Source organism: Gekko japonicus, unplaced genomic scaffold (assembly GCF_001447785.1).
Source record: "Gekko japonicus isolate JY-2015 unplaced genomic scaffold, Gekko_japonicus_V1.1 scaffold2527, whole genome shotgun sequence".
Classification (NCBI taxonomy): Eukaryota; Metazoa; Chordata; class Lepidosauria; order Squamata; family Gekkonidae; genus Gekko; species Gekko japonicus.
This window is the reverse complement of record NW_015174348.1, coordinates 3981-24535: the sequence shown is the minus strand read 5'-3', so window position 1 is coordinate 24535 and position 20555 is coordinate 3981. Positions and strand designations below refer to the sequence as shown.

Below are 20555 nucleotides of genomic sequence, written 5' to 3'. Positions count from 1 at the left end.
GAGGTGGAATGCTCAGACGGGCCTTCAGGGCTAGATGGTCCGACCATGGCACTGCCTCAGCAGTGATCCAGTCCACCTCCACACCCGCTGCAAAGATCAGATCGAGCATGTGACCAGCCCGATGCGTAGGGGCCGATACACACTGTGAGAGTCCCAGTGCTGCCATGGACGACACTAGGTCCGTAGCCCGGCTGGAGGCCGCGTCCTCGGCATGGACGTTGAAATCAATCAAGACAATAAGCCGAGGGTGATCCAACGCCCAGCCTGATACGGCCTCCAGCAGGGACGGCAGACTATTGGCCGGTGCATTAGGTGGACGGTACACCAGCCAAATCGCCAAACTCTCCTCAGCCCCCAGCAGAAAGCCGACACACTCTAAGCCCGCAATCTCTACAGATGGGAGTGTCCTGAAGGAGTAAGCCTCCCGAATGAGAATAGCAACTCCCCCCTGTCCCCTCTTCTGTGATTGGTGAAGGACCGAGTAGCCTGGATGGGCTAGCTGGGTAAGATTCAGGGTCTCCCCATCTCTCACCCAGGTCTCGATCACGCACACCAGGTCCGCCAGATGTCCCGTCACAAAGTCACGTAGGACTGTGACCTTGTTGTTGATGGACCTGGTGTTGCACAACACCAATGACGGAGGGGGAATTCGAGCCCCGGCCCCACTGCCAGCCACCCTTGGGATGGGCCGAAGGCTGGAAGGCCACCGAGCTCTTAGTTCTCCGTGACCTTCCCTCTTCCAGCTGCCTAGGCCCACCGCTAAACTTGCCCCTCCCCAAGAGCACCGGAATTTGTCGCTCAAGCATGTCCTGTTTCGCTGGCTGTCTCTGTTCGAACCTCAGACAACCAGGTCATAGAGTCCAGGCCACCAATTCCACAGTCTCTATTACTCCAAGCTGCTTAAAAACTAATCCGATTGCACCAGACCGGTTAATCAGTTGCTAAGTAAAACTCAAAACGCCACTTCCCTCCCCATCCTAACATTAGCCTGATCCTCCAATCAAAACACACCCAACTAACACCTACAGTTACACTCTAGCAGCCAATATCACCCTCCCACCTCCTACACTAATACATGAATAATACTACTAAAGGCCCTATTAGAGTCTAGCACCATATAGTCCACCTCCATCCATCAGGAACACTGGGAACCCAGGTGGGGTCTCTTCTTCACTTATAAGATGGCCTTTCCCACGATTTCCACCAGGGGCACCAGCTTCCCAGCTAGCAGCCCTGTCTGAGCTGCCGCAGCCGACCACCAGAGGGCGCCTTGTTGATGTTCTCTCAGGCCACAGTGTTCCCCCTTCTCCAGTTTCCCTGGGCCCCCAGGAAAGATTGTTGGCTCCGTCCAGCCCCCCAGCTCCGAGGCCAAGGTTCGCAGTCCTTCCACCGCCTCCACTCCACAGCCATCAGCAACCCCGCTCTGCTCCTGTCTGGCCCCGCGCGCCATCCTCCACGCTGGTGCCGGCCTTGACGCCCCAGCCGTTCGACTTGCTGCTCAGGGATGGGAGAGGCCACCACCTCGCCGGTCACGCTGCGGCCGGCCCAGCACCACTCACAGCTGCGTCGGTCCGCCGCCTGGGTACTCTGGTGGGCGGGGGGGCTCCTTGGGTCGTAGTTTGTGGTCCCACCGTCCCTGCCGCTATCATTAAACACGCCACCCTCCAGCTCCTCCGAGACCGCACCGTCTCGACTCTTGTACTGCCGTCTTTCGCCTCGCCTCCGCTCGCCCCTCCGCCCGTAGCCTCACGCCAGGCCGGGGCTGCGAGCGATGGAAGTCCCGCAGGCAGGCCGGGTCAGTCCGAGGTTGGGTGGCGACGCTGGGTAACGCTGAGAGTAGGGTCCTTCGGTCTCTCCAAGACCCCCACATTGAGCAGATGTTTTGGGAGGTCTGCATCTCCCATTTGCGGTATTTTGCGGTATTTTGTTGGTATATTTAGATTGTTATCGGACAGCAGGCTCGGGGAGCGTAGGGAAACACACCTTATACCGCCGCCATGTTGCCATGCATTGATCAATCGCAGTCTTGAGTACAGGGAAAAGGAAAGCCACCCAGCTGGCACCGCACCGGGAAGCCTTCTCTTAACGTCAAAGGGACCAAAGCAGACACGCGTGCCGACTGGCCTCCAGCGAGCAACTTACCTTCCCCCAAAAAGTTCAGCCTGGAAGCCCGGCCACTGGATTTAAAAATAACCCCCCTCCCTGGGGGGTTCAGTTCAGCTGGGCTCTTGGGGGAGGGCCTGGAGCGACGGAGGCATGGACTGGGCAGCCTGCGGATAAGGATGCCTGCCCGCCAGAGGAGAAGAGGAGCCGTTCTTCTGCACAGGGCGAGGGCAGGAAAAAGGGGATGGTCGCTGGGGGGTGGGGGTAACTTCTTCTCCCCCCCCACAGACCTTCCTCTCTGGCTGCCTGCAGCCTGTTTCCCTCCTTCCCTTGCCGCCTGCCCCCCCCCCCCAGCAGACACTTACTGGCTCAAGCTCCCCCGGTCTTTAGGGCATCCATGGCGACTGTGTTAGTGCCCCATGGAGCGCTGCACACAGAAAACCCGATGCCACCCACCCGTGGGGGCAGCCAGGAAAGTGCATGGCTCGGCCCAGGCACATTCCCACTGCCTCAGCTCCTTGCAGAAGGGGGCGAAAGAGCCTGTGCTCCTTGAGGGAAGGGGGTGGCAGCAATTCCTCCAAGAGCCTCCCCCCTAGCCAAGCAGGGCACGAGGTGAGGGTAGGGAGGGGGAAGGCAGGATGGCAGGCAGGCCGGCCAGAGCGGCGCCCTCTTCAAGCCGTTGCTCTCGTCAAGCCAGTGCCCTCAGCAATGACCTAAATTTTGTCTATGACGGTCCGGCCCTGCGTGTACAGATCTATGGTGTGGCCTCATTTGTGTGGGGGCAGCCAGGAAAGTGCATGGCTCAGCCCAGGCACATCCCCCCTGCCTCGGCTCCTTGCAGAAGGGGGCAAAAGATCCTGTGCTCCTTGAGGGAAGGGGGGATGGCAGCAATTCCTCCAAGAGCCTCCCCCCTAGCCAAGCAGGGCACGAGGTGAGGGAAGGGAGGGGGAAGGCAGGATGGCAGGCAGGCCAGAGCGGCGCCCTCTTCAAGCCGTTGCTCTCGTCAAGCCAGTGCCCTCAGCAATGACCTAAATTTTGTCTATGACGGTCCGGCCCTGCGTGTACAGATCTATGGTGTGGCCTCATTTGTAATACTGTGTACAGTTCTGGTTACTGTATCTCAAAAAGGACATTGCAGAGCTGGACAAAGTACAGAGGAGGACAACCAAGATGATTGGGGGATTGGAGCACCTTCCCTGTGAGGAAAGGCTGAAGAGTGTGGGACTTTTCAATTTAGAGAAGAGACAACTAAGGGGGGGCATGATAGAGATTTATAAAATTATGCAAGGGGTGGAAAGAGTTGACAAAGAGAATTTTTTCTCCTTCTCCCAAAATATTAGAACTCAAGGGCATCCAATAAACCTGATGGGCAGTTGATTCAGGATGGACAAAAGGAAATACTTCTCTACATAGAGTGTGATTAAAATGTGGAATTCGCTGCCAGAGGATGTAGTGATGGCCACAAGAATAAACAGCTTTAAAAGGGGATTACATAGATTCATGGAGGTTAAGTCTATCAATGGTTACTAGCCATGATGACGGAGGGGAACCTCCACATTCAGAGGCACTAATCCTCCGAATCCCAGAGCAAGGAGGCAATATCAGGCAATATCAGCCTCTATGTCCTGTTGTTGGCCATCCAGAGGAACTGGTTGGCCACTATGTGAGACAGGATGTTGGACTAGATGTACCATTGGTCTGATCCATTTATATTCTTACATTCTTATGTTCAGTTTGGCCAGGTGGAATTTGAACAAAGACCTGATTTGATGACCTGGAGGAAATGGCATAATCTGTTTGGATTGGAGCAATGGCAGCCTCTTTTTAATCTGGTTGATTTGATGGGCTGATTGTTTTAACTCTGTATTTGTGGACCGACAGATCAAAAGCAGGGCATATATTAATTTAAATAACAAATAAATTTATATGCTCTAAAGCTGCTTGAGGCTATTTATGCTCTATTATAGGAATCACCCTTTCATACAGATCTCAGAACTCAACCACAATATTGTTTTCTCAAGCTCCAAATGGATGTCAGAGATCCCTAAAATGGACATAGCCAAGCCCTATGAGGTAAAAGCTCAGATCTGTAACTGACTCACATCCTCCTCCCATAGGTTAAGCGCCCAATATAATGTCCTTGGGCTTTAACTCTCCTTTTTTGTTTTTGTATTTTTCATATGTGTATGTGTGCGTTCGCATGAGAGTGTGTGCGCACCTGGAAGTCATGGCAACCTCTGGTGACTGATCCCTACTGGGGGCCTGCAGGATATTCAGAGAGGTGGCTGAAAAAAGCATGCCCTCGCCTCCCACCTCTGGGATCTCAAGGAGGTCTCCCATCCAAGTACTCGCCAGAGTCGACCCTGCTTAGCTTCCGAGATCTGACGAGATCGGGGTTGCCTGGGCTATCCAGGTCAGGGTAGGCTTTTGCACTCTTATGATAGGCAGACATGCAATAAAAATTAAAATCCAGGGTGTCATGACCCCAGGGGGTCTCCGCCTTCCGCCGCCACCACCCTGGACTTATGCTCCCTCGAGAAGGCCCAGGGTACCTTCCCAAGCCCCTTCAAATGCCCCTTTACAGCAAAGAAACACGGGCGTTATTGACCCAGGCAGAGAAAAAAACCTTTAAACAGAAAGGGTTTATTAAGACAACACTGGGGCAGGGAAAGCAAGACAAGGCAAGGTGCTTAAAAAGGGTATAACAGTGTGAAAAGGAAAGATAACATAAACTAACGCAGCTACCTGTTCTACTTCCAGGCCCCCCCAGCCTGCCTAACACTCAGTCTGTTTCCCCAGTGAGGGATCCTGTCCTCTCAGACCAGCCTTTCCCCCCTCAGTGACTCCGTGAGAGGGAAAACCGCAGAGAGCCAGCAAGAATCCTCTACTCACCACACACAGAGTTTCTCACAGTCCCTTCAGCTGAGATATGTGAGAGGGGAGACCACCATTTCCCCCAGATAACAGCTAAGACCCCTCTACTCACAGAATCTTCCTCTCTGATTAGCTATAGCCCGTTGCTAAGCCTTATGGGGACTGTAGGCTGTCTGCTCACTGCCATGCAGGTCTCTCTTGGGACCAGGCCGCACTAGGCCCTGCTCCCAGTCCTGCACAGATCATGACACAGGGATATCAATAATTTAAAATTTTTAAAATCCCACTCTATATGCAGATATTGTGCATGTATTAGGTTATACTGCTCAGTTTAATACATCCAGGGCATGAAATATCTACCCAACTGCATACACTTTTAAAGTCGTTTTTGATCATCTACAGATGAACAATGTCACCTATACCTCTTTAGACCAGTGCAGATTTAATGCTGGCTGTCTCATAGTTAGGAGACTGGGAGCTCTGTTCCTACTTTATACCTCCTCTCCTGCATGGACTTAATCTCTCTCTTCCTATTTTAAAAAGCAGAACATCAACATTATGTGAAGCACAATTAAGGACTATTATGTTTCTTACTTAACCAGGATCATAAGTTGATTAACCAGTCCTGAGTAAGCAGGAAACTTAGCCTTCTACGCTGTTAATGTGGGTGTTGATGTTTCCCTTCACCATGGTTAAAGAGGAAGCTAGAAAGGACTACATGGAGGAAGCATGTGTCCCTGAGGCCTGCTCCTGATCTCTTAATTTATAAGAAAAAGCCTATATTACATTTGCACCAGCTCAGAACTGAGTTCTTATGAAAGCAATACAATACGCCAAAAACCTTGCCAGCTGCACACCTTTTTAGCCGCGTTGGTTTTTTTGTCTCTTACCTGTCTGCAGGTATAAGGAATAACCATACACATGAGTGGAATGGCTCTTGGTCCTTTGCTCTTAGTTCATGGCCTGTGCCTTCAAATGTACCAGCCACCGTATTCAAGACCAGCCCAAGACTGGAATATAGTTTGTTTTCTTTGTATATTACTTTATTCATAATGTGTGCGTATGTGTGTTTTCTGCCAGTTTGGGCTCCTTCAGGGAAAAATCCAGGAATTAAACATTTAAATAACAACAACAAAAACTTTTGCTAGACTTCTCTGTGCTTCATTTTAGCAATTTTGCTACGTGAACAACTGTGTACAATACTTATCACATTTTGAGAAGCATTACATATTTCTGAAAAACAAAACAAAACTAAAAACACTTACTAAATCTTAGGCTTCCAGATCCAGAATGTAATACAGAAGGAAAATATTCAATTCATTAAGTTATTCCATTCAAATTCAATCTTTAACACAATGAAATTACAGCTTTAAAGCAGAAGCAGATTTTTAGAGGTTTTGGCTTCACTTAGGGTTTTTTTTACAAAGAAAGAACTGGGCACAAGCAGTGCACAACAGGAGTATAAGCTGTGTGAATAGATAAATTTAAAAAAGCTATTAGGCTGGTACTGGGCCAGCAATAAGAATGTATTTATGGATGCTTGCTTGCCTGCCTGACTATGCTGCATCCATAAATTAATCATAATTCATCACAGAATTTCTGTATATACTACTTCACCATAATCAACCAGTATCTCTAGCTAATGAATAACACTATATGTTCAAGTTATTTTCATCATGATATTCTGAAATTCGATGGCCTAAAGTATTCAAGAACAGATTATTTAATTATTTTGCTTAATGTCTTAATACACATCTAATTCAAAACACTTAGGGGGAAAAAATCCTCACACATTCATCATAATCCAGAGTCATTATTATGTATACAGCATGAACAGTATATATGTCTCTTAATTAAGAAACTTAGGCCCCAATCCTAAGAAGAATGCAATTTTTAATCCACAAATGTTTTAATGTTGTTTTATGTTCGCTGCCTTCTGTACCCTGACAGGGTGGAAAGACGGGATAAAAATGTTTTAAATAAAATAAATACATAAAATTTAAATTTAGAAAGAAATGACAGGTATAAACTAAGGGCGATCAGATATCAGGAAACACATGCACTTAGGTTTCATTTCCATTGGGAATGAGATCTAACTATGAGAATAAATGAAAGATTTCATAAAAAGGTACACTTTGAAGTAACAGAGAAAACAAGGTTGAAAGGAGGTTCTTAATGTAACGAGTAGCAGGGTTCCATATATGTCCCTGCACCTTGCACGTGCACATAGAACTCTTGCATATCTACAACTGGCATACATTTCAACTGGGGAGGAATGGCATCTGCAGATAAATGATCAGGACCTTGCTCTTTATTAAAATAAAAGCTCCAGTGAGCAGGAAAACTCTGTGCCTGCGCTACAGTTTCTCATTCATAAGTGATCTTTATATGTGCATCCTTCCAAGTGTATTAATAAACCATGGAAATTAACAATCATATCCCTTTCAAAAGTCTAAAAGGAGAAATGCACATCATATAGAGAATGCTTTGATGCTACCACAATTTTTGGTCAGAAATTCAAAGGTCATTTTTTCCTGATTTTTGTTTGTTTTCTGCAGCTAAACCTGCTAAGCAGAGGCAAAGGCTTTACTTGTACGTGCTGGCAGTCAAACTGTGCAAAAAGGGTGGGGGGTAAACAGAAGTTACAGCTTCCCCTCACTGCAACTGGCAGCCAGCCCCCCACCCCACACTGCAAGATACAGTAGAGGCTCATAGCTTCAAGCTTGATCAGTTACCCCCTGGTATGACTTCAGAAAAATGTCTTGTCATAAAGAGGTCCCTATGGCAAACCGTAGCATTTAATACAAAGGTCTACGCTTTTCATTCCTATGTAAGGGGCATATGAGTTAACAACAACTCTCTTCCTCTGTAATGATAGCGCCAGATAAAATGTCAACAGCAAATACACAAGAGTATCTGAGAAGCAAAATACATTAAGCCTCATCCAGACCGAAATTCTATTTTCTATCAAAACACAGAGCTCATCCAGAGACTGCTTTTCACCACAGAGATACTGACATGATTTATCTTCTGTTTCAGTTAACACCACTTGACCAAACAAGTCACACATTCCCTTCAATTCTGCAGCAAGCTAAGCTGAATGTCCAGGCTCTGATGATTAACTGGCACTGTACTCTGAACAAGATCCCATAAAAAGCATCCTTTATGTTCCATGAAGGATTCTGTGAGAAACATATTTTAAATATAAATAAAATTAAGTAATTAATATATGACAGACTGCTTAACTCAGCAGACTGGACTCAGCAGAGTTCTTGGACTTACTGTGCAGCCAAGACTCATGGCTCACATGACAGGAGGAGAGATATTACTGCTAAGTCCTCCCTCCCCCAGTTAAATGAACCAAGTAAAAGGAAAGCAATTAGAGGGGAAACAGAGAAGGAAAGTGTTTAAGAAGTTAAGAGGGCAGTGTCATTAAATATATTATGGATGAGGTAGGGACTAGAGATAATTCTACAGCAGCACTGTGATTGATTTGACAAGAACCGAATATGCTGAATTATTCGTTTTAGTGTTCCCATTTACATAGACTCTTAGGTGCTTTACCACACAGTTGTTAATGACATACTTTTCTAGAAGCTGCGGATCTAAAAGTGTGATGTACAAATCCACTATCTGCCATACATGTTTCTAATCACCCTAAGAAACAAGAACCATAATATCTACATATCAGTCGCTGCATGTAGACAGATCCCTCAGTGTTCGATTGCTAATCTTGCATGTTTAATTTTTTTTTTAAAGGAGTGAAAAAGCCCCAGGTGGAGGAGAAGGGGAAAGCAGGAGGTGGGAATGGAATCAATTGGGGAGGTTGGATGTGGGCATGGGTGGGCGTCAATGGATGGCAAAAAATCAACAAACCCAAAAAGAGCATTTCCACACATTGAGTGAAGCCAACACAGAATCAGCTTGAGGGGAAAAACCTCATGGCAAAAGTGCTCGTAGAAAAACAGGAAAAAGTGAAGCTACTTATTCTGGGAAAACGTGTGGAAAAGGAAAAATAGTCAAAGTATTTTGGACCAAAACTGACAAAAACCACATGTGTGGAATAGCCCTCGGACTACCTCTACTACAGAAACCTTACAAACTCTACTGTTACATCATTCTCTTTTTGTATCCTAGTGAAATATCTGCAGCCTATTTAACTGATTGTCATCAATTATCTTTGCTTCTAAATGCTGGATGCAATTCTTAATTAACCCCCCCCCAAATCACCACCTCAAAGGCTTTCACACAAGACTCAGCTGGAAGGTACACTGAAGCCAAAGAAACATTAATGTATTGTTTATACATTAGCAATATAAACCCTCTAAGGGTTATTAAAAACTGTTTTCCCCTAAGCTTGTTACACAACATATACCAAAATCATAGGACTCTTAACTTTGATTAATATTTTTGTTCAGGAGAAATATTTCCCATACAAAATATGTCAGAACATAAAAACTAATTTGATCCTTCTATCCCCCCCCCACGAGAACAACACTAGAATCCACCTACCTCGTAATCATAGATTTTTTGTGTGTGAAATCCACAGAGTCTGTGGTAACATTTTACCGCCTATACATGAAAGAAAAAGGATTGTGTCACAATCAGGTCTCTGGATTGTTTTTAGGGCACAATCCACAAAAATGGTTATCATGTAGTACAGCAAGGTGCTGCACAGCTATGTCCCCAGCCCCTAAACCCCAAACCATTTGGAGTCCAGAAACCTATGGATCAGCTGTTCCAAGAATTTCCATCCAGGAGATGTAAGTCTAGTTACCCTAGTCTCTGGCAAGGGGTTATTTTTCCCCCTGTGGTTTGGAGAAGCTGTGGTTGAGCAGTACTGCATGGTACTGTTATAGACCAGGTCCTTATCCAATACAAATCCATACTGGTCAAAAAGTAATGTTGCCTATGCTTGAAATTCTCTGTGTTTAAATTCCAATGATTTCAAAATGAAAATGTGAAATCAAAAGAGTAAAAGGCCCTCAAATGAAAGTTAGGCTTTGTTTTGACATGTAGCTATTCTTCATATAATTCTGGACCTAAGTACTTCTCTCCGTCCCTGCCCCCCCAAATGAATATTTATAGATAAGAATTTGAAGAGAACTGAGCAAAGAAGCACTCCTATCCCACCCATCTGCAACTGTTTTCCTGCTCAATGGGAAGTGCAGATGCAGATACATTGTTCTCCTGGTTGATGGGAGGAGCAACAGTGCCTTACCTAACACTCTAGAACAGTGGTTCTCAACCTTCCTAATGCCGCAACCCTTTAATACAGTTCCTCATGTTGTGGTGCCCCCCAACCATAAAATTATTTCCGTTGCTATCATAAGACCATTGAAAATTTGTGTTTTCCAATGGTCTTAGGCAACCCCTGTGAAAGGGTCATTCGACCCCCAAAGGGGTCGCGACCCACAGGTTGAGAACCGCTGCTCTATAAGGTTCTACAGATATTTTACACAGGCATAGAGTCCTAGAGATTTTCTCATATCTCAGATTTCCATGTTAGTTATCAGTTACAAGAAATCCTGGCTATAGTTATACATGAAATGAAGCTGACTGAAGTTACACATGAAACGAAGCAGTGGCAATTCTGCAGAGATACTGAAAATACCACCTACTAGCTGACATGATTATGACACCACAAGTTGGTTCCTACAGAGAGGTTACTGCTATTGAGCTAAGCTTTTCACTGTCTTTTTTGCTTTTCTCAGTACTTCTGCTATCACCCTGAAGCTCCCAAAATCCTGTCGGGTTTTAAAGGTCTTTAGCTGGGTTTAAGATAAGAACATAAGAGAAGCCAATGTTGGATCAGGCCGATGGCCTATCCAGTCCAACGCTCTGTCACACTGTGGCCAAAAATACCAGGTGCCATCAGGAGGTCCATCAGTGGGGCCAGGACACTAGAAGCCCTCCCACTGTTGCCCCCCCCAAGCACCAAGAATACAATGCATCACTTGCCCCAGATTGAGAGTTCCTATCTATACCTTGTGGCTAATAGCCACTGATGGACCTCTGCTCCATATGTTTATCCAATTTCCTCTTGAAGCCGTCCATGCTTGTAGCCGCCGCCACCTCCTGTGGCAGTGAATTCCATGTGTTAATCACTCTTAGATGGGAGACACTGAATAGCTTCCCACCCCCATATCCATAGGGACCCTAGGAATACACTGGAGGATGGACAGGGGAGAGCATCCCAGTGGGTTGCTGACTGGGGAGATTGCAGGATATATTATGGAATGATGTAATCTGATGTTTAGAAATGTATAAGCCTCCTGTTGAAGGAGGAATGCCCCTGGAATGGGAGGGTAGAAGAGTTGTCTCTAGGATCTGGAGAGAGGGGGAAAGGAGGTAGGATTGAAGCTCATTCCACTTGATGCTTCATTTAGGGAGGCTGAATCCTAATCTCTGTGCACACCAGTCAGAGTCCAATGAAGCACTAGACAGACTTTGGATGACTGAAAAAATTCTTTTCATGGACTACACAGGGTCTACAGAAATTGAGATCAGCTTCAGAGCTGATTATTTGTATGTTATCATTGTCAGCAATTAGATTGGCATATAGCTTTTTCAGTGCTGGTGCTAGCACTTTGCAATGAGACTGACAGGGTCACTTACTTGTTGCTTTTAAGTGATTATAAAACTATACTTTTGCACTAAGCCTTTAATGGCTACAAAATTGGTTGGTTTTGGATTCATAGCTGCTGCCTTTAATGCTATGAGTCTTAAAGTTTTTAATATGTATATTTTAGTTTTATTGTAAGTAATTTTTAGGGTCCTAGAACTGAAAAGCAGGGTAAACATGCAAATCTAATAAATATAAATCAAACATACATGCAGTGCTCAAGAGGGTGAATATTTTCATCTTTCTTAGTACAACTTCATTTATAAAAGAAGTTGTAAAGGCTGATAAATCAGTGAAGTATCAAAGCAGTCAGAGGACAACTGGAAAATGCAACTTCCCCCAGCAATGCAAACGATCTCTCAGTGAATAGTGTTTTACAATAACTGATTCTGAAATAACATTCTTAATTTAACTTTTTGATTTATACTGCACACAGAGGCTAAAAGTCCTAAAAATTTGTTGTGTCATTTCTTGCAATAAAACATTTTGGCAAAAGTGTCTATAATAGTGTCTTTTCACATTATTTTTGTTCAAAAACAAGTTACAACTAAGCAGATGGTTTATATTTTCTCATTATTGTGCATTAAATGGCTTTTCACATTGTCTTCTAAAGGAACCAAACTTCTTCAGTATTGCCTGCATAGTAATTATAGTATTACCGAAGCATTCTTGTAGAAACATTATGCAGTCTTCTAGATTCTGCCATCTGCCAAATTCTGCAAGAAGTTGCAATCTGGCATTTTCCTTCCATTGCATAACATTTGAACTATGCTAAAATTCATGCATTATGGCACTGTATACTTGATGCGCAAAGGGTATTTTGTAAACACAAAACAAGTTCTAAATAAAGGATAAAATAGCCACGATGAAGGACAGATAACCAGGGGGGGAAATTACATTCAAACATCCTTAAACTCTGGTTTACATCCTTGAATCTCATCTCTTCTCTGGCCCCTACACGCAAAGCTACTAGTGATGTCCCAGAGTTATTTCCTTAGAGATCGTCACCTGTTTAAGAGGGGGGAAAACAGCAGTTCTGTTTTGTACAAACTGTCAACAACCATGGCATGTATATAAATCCATTAAATCGAACACTACTAACTTTTTTTCTGTCACTGGCTTTCCTCTGTTTATGCATAAGTATGTCCCAGTGATTATATTAGAAGTTATGCAGAAGACTGCAGCCAGAATATGTTCGCAAATACTAACTGGAGTTAGATATAAATCCTTGACCTGATACTTGTGAACCATATAACTTTTTCTGTATCCCCCCCCCTTACTAGATAACTACTAGAGCATCTTAAGAGACTTTGGGATAAGAAAATGTTCTTCAAAACCGAAGTGTTTTCCTATCTATGTGTACATGCATATTGAACAAAACAATATTTGTGGCTGCGAAATATGCAAAATTCATTATTATCGGTTTTGTCCTGATCTAGATTTATTCTCTTTTCTTTTACAATGGTAGATATTTAAATCTGTTTAGAGAAACAAAGATGCAGCTTTTCACTTTTGGAAATGTGCCTTGATTATTTGGAGAACTAAAAGCACTGCCATTAATCCTCCCTCCAAATTATGATTTCTCAAGTATCACTACAGCTAATCTGTACTGTATCAAAATCAGATTGGAAACCCTTACACCACACAGAAACCCTGTGACTTCATGGGCTTAATACTAAAAAAATCCCTGAAGACATACAACTATATAGCGAGAGAAAACAGATTAAAGTATCTATTACAAATAATGGTATGATGATATTAAAAGACTGGCAAATAAGTTATTTGTGGAATGTTCCACTTATGAAAAAGGCATCACATTGTGCAAGATGCTGGTTAGCTGAAAAGCTATTTTATCAAGAGCATCTGTCATGGCAGATAGCCAATAAAGTCTCCAACTGAGTCAATCTTTAAACAGAAAAATCCACATATTAATAACCAGCACTTGGAAATGCCAAAATTGCAACTCTAAGAAGCAAGTCTTTGTGTGTCCAATTTAGAACAAGGACAACAAATGTATATAATCCCTTAAACCTTGTGGAGAAATGTCCTACATCCTAAAACTGACACCACAATTATAGTAATCAGGACTGCACTCTTTACATGATCTCAAAGGCACAGAACAATTCAGTGTCTTACAAACATAAATGGCCCTAGCTGGCAGAAGGACAACAGACAGCTCACACCTAAGACCAAAGTGTCAAACCTAGGGGACAGAGAAGGAGGAAACCCAAAAGGAAGAGAAGGAAGAAACTCAAGGGGGAAGGGTCAGAGAAGAGATTATAAATAATCTGGACACAAGGAAGAAGCACTCTTGTTCTTTTTGGCCATTTTACAGCAAGCCTTTTTAAGGAGGCTCCACGATGCTAGGAACTCCATGGTGTGCTCATGTTGCTAACAATGGGAAGAAGCCCAAGACAATTATTTAAGGTACTGCATGAATGCAAATATTGCAACTTCAAGAATGATATGCCTGTCCTAGTTTCCATCTTTCAAAGGTATGTTTAGACCAAGGTTAGAGGACTGCACATTTGAATGCAGGCTAAATGTCAGGGGAAAACGTTCTAGCCTAGCCCTCTTCCTGTCATTTTCTACTTGTAGGGCACGTGTGGGTCTGTTTGCCTCTATTTGTAATCCAAAGAAGTACCGTTTAAACACGCATTTAGGACATCATCTGCTGTTTGAGAAAATTAGGATGTGTGCTTCCAGATGGCAGTTATGGGAACAGTAACACTGCACTGGAAATTGAGGGGTGGCGTGAAGGAGATGTACCTCCCAAAAGAAGCACCAGGTAGAATGTTTTTTACTCCATAGTTTCTGTGTTAACTATGCTGATCTAGCAACCTAGCAGCAACCATCAAGATCTAGCAACCTAGCAACCATCAGAGTCACTGGCATAACCTGGGTGTGAATTAAAGGTGTCAGGATCTTGATTCAGTACTATTATTTACAAAATTTATACTTCACCTTTCTGCCCTGATCAAGAACCACCAAGGCAGCTAACAGATTAAAAACATAAATAGTAAAAACGCATCTTAAAAACATTAAAGCCAAATAAAACACATAATTAAACACTTAAAATCAAGCTAAAAAGCATATATAGTACAATAAAATACACATACGTAAAAGCAGCAATTAAAACCTGCAGCAGGAGGGAGAGATCCCTGAGGAAATGCCAGACAAAACAAGAAAGTCTTCGGGCTGCTGGCAGAAGACATCAACAGAAGGGAACAAGCGGGTCTCTCTGGGGAGAGAGTTCCAGAGTTTCGGTAGCAGAACTGACAAGGCAGGGGCACCTGATGCAGGGCCTTGGAAGATGAATATGCTACCAGTTCAGGCACAAAAGCCTACACCTAGAAGCGACCTTTTACTATTATTAATCAAAAAGTGCCAATTTAACACTTCTTCTATGGAATCTTCAGGTGCCTGTGCATGTTGATTATAATCATATTTCTATTTGCACATGCCCTTTCCAGTTACATTATCTTCACATGACATGTTCTTTATGGATCCAAATACAAGGATACAAAGATAAGAATAAAACTGCCAGTTAAATACAAAACAATATCAAATTACTAAAAATTCTCTATCATGTTGCTAGGGAAGCAAACTGCCCCACACTTAACAATTGCAGTTTCTGTAACAAAAATCAAGTAAATAGAGGCAGAACCTTTCTTTCTCTTAAAACCTTTTAAAAAATCAGTAACAGAGATGTCTTCTGCTGCAACAGCCTTGCAAGGCCAAAGACTTAGCATTTCTGTCCAGGGACTGAAATCAAGATTCAGTAGGCAGAACAAGGCAGAATTATGTGTGGGACATTTTCTAAGAATATTACCATACCTCACAGTAAAATCATAGGAACAGGATACCAATACAGTGGCGTGAAATGGTGAAAACTGAAAAGAGAGGGGGGGGGGAACATCAAAACTGTTATCAGTATGAAATATAAAAGATGCATAGAAGTTTACTATGAATGGAGTTCTGTAACGTAACATTATCAAAGACAGCAAAATTCAAAACCTGGTGTAATGTTACTCACTATGAGGTCTACCATGAAGATGACAGTATCTATTTCATAATATAGCCCTGTCATAAATTAAGATTTTGAGTAGCTTTTAAATCCCTTACATGACAATCATCGAAGGCAGAGTTGCCATAAGCACATTAACTGTTACAAATCCTACCAACTGCCTGATTAATGCTCCTGATAACTAGTACAAAAAGCTTGGGAAGAACCAGAGGAAGCATCTTCTTACACCCACTGCAGAATTTGCCTGCTCTTTTCTTAGACAACAGCACAGGTTTTTGGGGAAAGATACAGCAAGCATGTGTATGTGTATCATTGCTCAGACTTTACTCATTGGCTAGGAAGGTGGGAATGAATTTGTTCTTCATTAAAACAACTGAACAGAATACTGCCATAGCACTTTCTGGACTTAGCAACTTGCTATATTTTAAAATGAAAGCTGGGAATCCAGGTCAGTTTCAGCGCAAAACCAATTTGCAGCATAACCAGAATCTGTAGAAAAGTTAGAAAACTGATCATGTGGTTAGATGCTTCTAAACTTGTATCATTTCATATAAGAGAGAGAGAGAGAGAGACTATTCTATACTCATAGTACTAAGGCAACATTGGGAGCAATCCTAAGGAGGTCTATTCAATGGGGTTTAACCCCAGGGAACTCTTTTAAAGATTACAGCCATTTCACTTCAGACTCTCATATTTTGAAAAAATGCTGCCATTAAGATAACTTGATTCAAGTCTGCAAACTGGCAACTGTACAACAGTCTCTCATAATTTGCCCTAAAACAGAGAGTAGATAGAGTACTATAGCCCTTGGCACAGATAGCAGAGATGAAGCCTTCTGAAAGGCTGCATCAAAGATAAGAACCAGGAGCCAAGCTCTTGTTAACCTTATGTCTGGTTCCCAAAGAGTAAAATTTTAAATTAATGTTTTCAAATATATTAATGGTGACAAAGAACTCCCCCTAACAATGTAGTCTTGAGTAACACCCCCCTTTTAAGCGCTCAAGCAACTAGAGCATCCATCAGCCATCTGAAACAAGACCTGCATTTCATCATAGTAGCCACCTCAGCATCCTTTCTGAAAATACCAAGAGAAATATAAAGAAGTTCACTTCATCCATGCAATGAAGATAAGTAAATTGGGGCTTTAAAAAACATGCATGTTTAAAATATTTGATTTCTCCGGTGACTTATCCAAACAATATACTAACCAGAATCCAGAGAGCTAGTTAAGGAACACTTATGTGCTGCAGAATTTTTGTTTTTATTTTATTTTCTCTTTGAATGTCAGATCCCAATGTCATCTCACAAAACGTCTTACCAAGTCCCTCAGTTCCAAAAGTGTTATGACAGCACTGCTGTTCAAGACATGTGAGTCCAAACCTTGGATATGTGGAACTGGAGGTCACCAAGAATGGTTTCCACATTATCTGTGGTTTCGTTACTTCTGTTCTCTGGACTCTCCCCCCTATCCTTCCTCCCCCACCCAAGAAGTGGTCAGCAGTATGAAACTAGAAATAACTGGAACTCGCCATCTGAATCTTTTAGATCATTGTTTTAATGTTACTTAAATATTTTATTGTGTGTTTGATGTTTTATTATGATTGTATCACCCAGAGCCCTGCACCAGCAGGGATTGGGCAATCCCTAACTATAATAACAACAACAACAATTTGATTGCTGTTATTTACTTCATTGTGTAGGTGCTCTGCATTACTGATAAACAGTACACTGTAATCAAAGGAGTAGAACATTTTAAAAAGCTTACCTTTACTCTTCTTACAGCATAAGTATGGCCAAAGAGATTGAATACTGGTTGCCGGATATTTCTCAAATCCCAACCTTTCAAACTGCAGTCAACAGCACCTGTTACCAGCAAGTTCTGGTAAAAAAAAATTAGTTCATACTAAATAAAAAGCTAAGATCCAAATGCAACATTTAGGAATAATAACTAAGAGAGAGATATCAATACCAATCTGGTGTCAATAACCATGGTTGGATCCCACGATCTTACAGCAGAAGATGCAGACAGTCGCAGATCTTTCCTACTCCCCCCCCTCTCTCTAGCAGTTCTTTCAGACCTCAAGAAAGTTTTTTTCCTTCCTACCTTTCTTTACTAGTCACAATAATAGATCAGCCAGGACCTATGAGGAACTTGCAAAGACTAAGGGCCATATGGGTCAAGAGATGGCAGTGGGGATGGGATGAAATCGCCCTTTCTACCTGTTCCACCCGTGCAGTTCTGCTGATGGAAGAGGAAGAAGGATGCAATTTCACCATCTTCCCCCCTCCCAGTACGTCCTCCCAACCCATGTGTTTATTCTTCCACAGGGGATCCAAAACCCTGGGAATAAACTTCCCTAGGTTGGAAAGGACAGCTGGCAAGAGGGACATTTATTTTATTTATTTATATTTAAATCCCACCCTACCCCGAAGGCTCAGGGCGGCTAACAAGGGCACCATGTGCCGAGGTTAAAACAGTAAACACATAGTTTAAAATACAATAAAATACAATAACAAATTTACAAACAGATTTAGACAAGATGGGTAGATCTTAACTTCCATAACTACTTCCTAAGATCTTATCATCTAAGCCGTGCCCTGGCGCCTCGCTCCCCCCCTGGGGGGCCAGGCAGTCATGATCTTAATACGCCAGAGCATAGGGGGCAAAGGTGGAATAGTGGTGGTGGCGGCTCCTACTCAAAGGCCTGACGGAAGAGCTCTGTCTTGCAGCCCTGCGGAACTGAGAGAGGTCCCGCAGGGCCCAGAAACACCCATGATCCTTGCTTGTATGGATTGAGGGCTCTAACCCCAACACACACACGGTTCTCGAGGGAATAGTTCTTGAAGAGGGCATTATATGGTTCTTGAGAATGGCAATTTTTATAATAGAATAGGAATTTTATAATAGAATAGAAAAATTAGGTACAGTTCTATCAAATGTGAAGAGTGCGCACATGTAGAATTACACATATCCAGCTTAAGGGAAGGAAGTCCCAGAGGAAGGATTTAATGAAGGGAGGCCAAGTAGGCATACTGACTTAAAGTTATCATCCTGATCTTTGGCACGGGATCTCCAGTATCTAAAACACTGTAGTATTTTTTCTACTATAGTTTTAGTCTTTTTTAAAAATGCCCTCTGGAACATTGCTGTTTGCACATTCTGCAAAATGACAGAAGTGTGGGAGAGTATGTGACCTCCTCAGGCAATCTCCAGACAACTTGGAGGGCAAGAAAAGGGGCACCCTGGGAAGGTCCACTGCCAGTTTGATGCCTCTAGCTTGCAGGGGGACATTTGACACATTGCTCCCCTTTGCACATTGGACCCTAGGATCTCCCCCCCCCCAAGCCAATGTGCACACAATTTGGAGGGCAGATAGAGGGGCATCCCACGGAGGTCTGCTACCAGTTTGATGCCTCTAGCTTGTTGGGGGGGGGGGGTTTGGCATCCTCCCTCCCCTTTTTCACCATGAGTCTAGGACCTCCGCCACAAGCCAATCTGCACAAAATTTGGAGTGCAGGTAGAGGGGCACCCCAGGGAGCTGTGTTGTCAGTTTGATACCTCTAGCTTGCAGGGGGGCTGTTCAACACCCTCCCCTTTTGCACATTGGACTGAGCCGAGGATCTTCCCCCCCAAGCCAATGTGCACACAATTTGGGAATAAGATAGATAGAGGGGCATCCCACGGAAGTCTGCTACCAGTTTGATGCCTCTAGCATACTCCCTCCCTTTTTTCACCATGAGTCTAGGACCTCCCCCACAAACCAATCTGCACACAATTTGGAGTGCAGGTAGAGGGGCACCCCAGGGAGCTGTGTTGCCAGTTTGATACCTCTAGCTTGCAGAGGGGCTGTTCAACACCCTCCCCTTTTGCACATTGGACTGAGCCTAGGATCTTCCCCCTCAAGTCAATCTGCACACAACTTAGAGGGACAGTCCCTTTAAATGTGTTTTAGAAGCCATGGCACGAGTGAACCCAGAAGGGTGAACTTTCTGGGTTCAGTCGTGCCATGGCTTGCAAAATCCATTTAAAGAGACGGCCCCGTTAAATGCTGAGCCAAAAAATTCAGCAAGCCTGATTATTTTTTGGATCCCGATATATTGCGATTTGGGAATATCGGGAAATAACAATATTTTTCGGGTTCGTTACACTGATTTCTTTTGTGCACACCTCTAATTTTTGAGTTATTTTTGAGAGTAAGGACCTAGACAAAGTGTTTAAAATCTTATTGATGTATGGAACAATTAACCATGTGCTTAAGTCTATGCCAGTAAAATGTACCAAAACATTTTCATGATAGTAGGACATTTCCAAAATTATTAACAGCATACTAGTTACAAAACAGTTTCACTCACAAAAAGGCAATGTCCCTAGAGTCTACAACTACACAGTTTCTGGCTACTGTACCTGATCATACTTGCACCAGTCACAACTTAAAATCTCAGCCTGGTGAGCTGGAATTACTACTGGGACCCTTGGCGCTTTAGCATCCCAAATTCTTAAAGTCTGGTCACCTGGAAGAGAGGCATGAGTTACTCTTAAAAGGATTGTTTCCCAGTATAATATTTAGTATTTCAATCTTCTATGAATATATAGTTCAAGCTTTGGAAACTTACAATTCAACACCATGTGCAAAATAAAAATTGCTAGGAAAACTGTATAATTACAGCTAATAATCTTAATTGTGTTAGCAAAGCAATCCAAGCCAATATTCAACTTCCTTTCTCCTTGTTAGCCTTTAGTCTTTTTTCATTATGGATCCAAAGGGCTATTTCCACAAGCAGAAAGCCCTTCCACAAGGGCAGTGTGCCTCTGCATCAATTCTCCTTGCCAGCTGCAAAGCTCCACATAACTGCCAAGAATTCCCTGGCCCTCACAAGGAAGGTGCAGCAGGCTAGAGAGAGGAGAAAGGAAAACTGCATTTCACA

The 20555-nt window shown here is 43.4% G+C and overlaps 1 protein-coding gene across 1 annotated transcript in view; it reads right to left on the bottom strand.

The window, feature by feature from the left end:
- PEX7 (peroxisomal biogenesis factor 7) overlaps positions 1-20164 on the bottom strand; it is a gene marked incomplete at its 5' end in the record, with an annotated part of 58897 nt that extends 38733 nt beyond the window's left edge. The window contains 3 exons of the mRNA XM_015424305.1: positions 15440-15495; positions 17395-17508; positions 20035-20164. Of these exons, the coding sequence (XP_015279791.1) occupies positions 15440-15495; positions 17395-17508; positions 20035-20164 (300 nt within the window). The remainder of the gene's footprint in view (positions 1-15439; positions 15496-17394; positions 17509-20034) is intronic.
- Between the last annotated feature and the right edge of the window lie 391 nt (positions 20165-20555).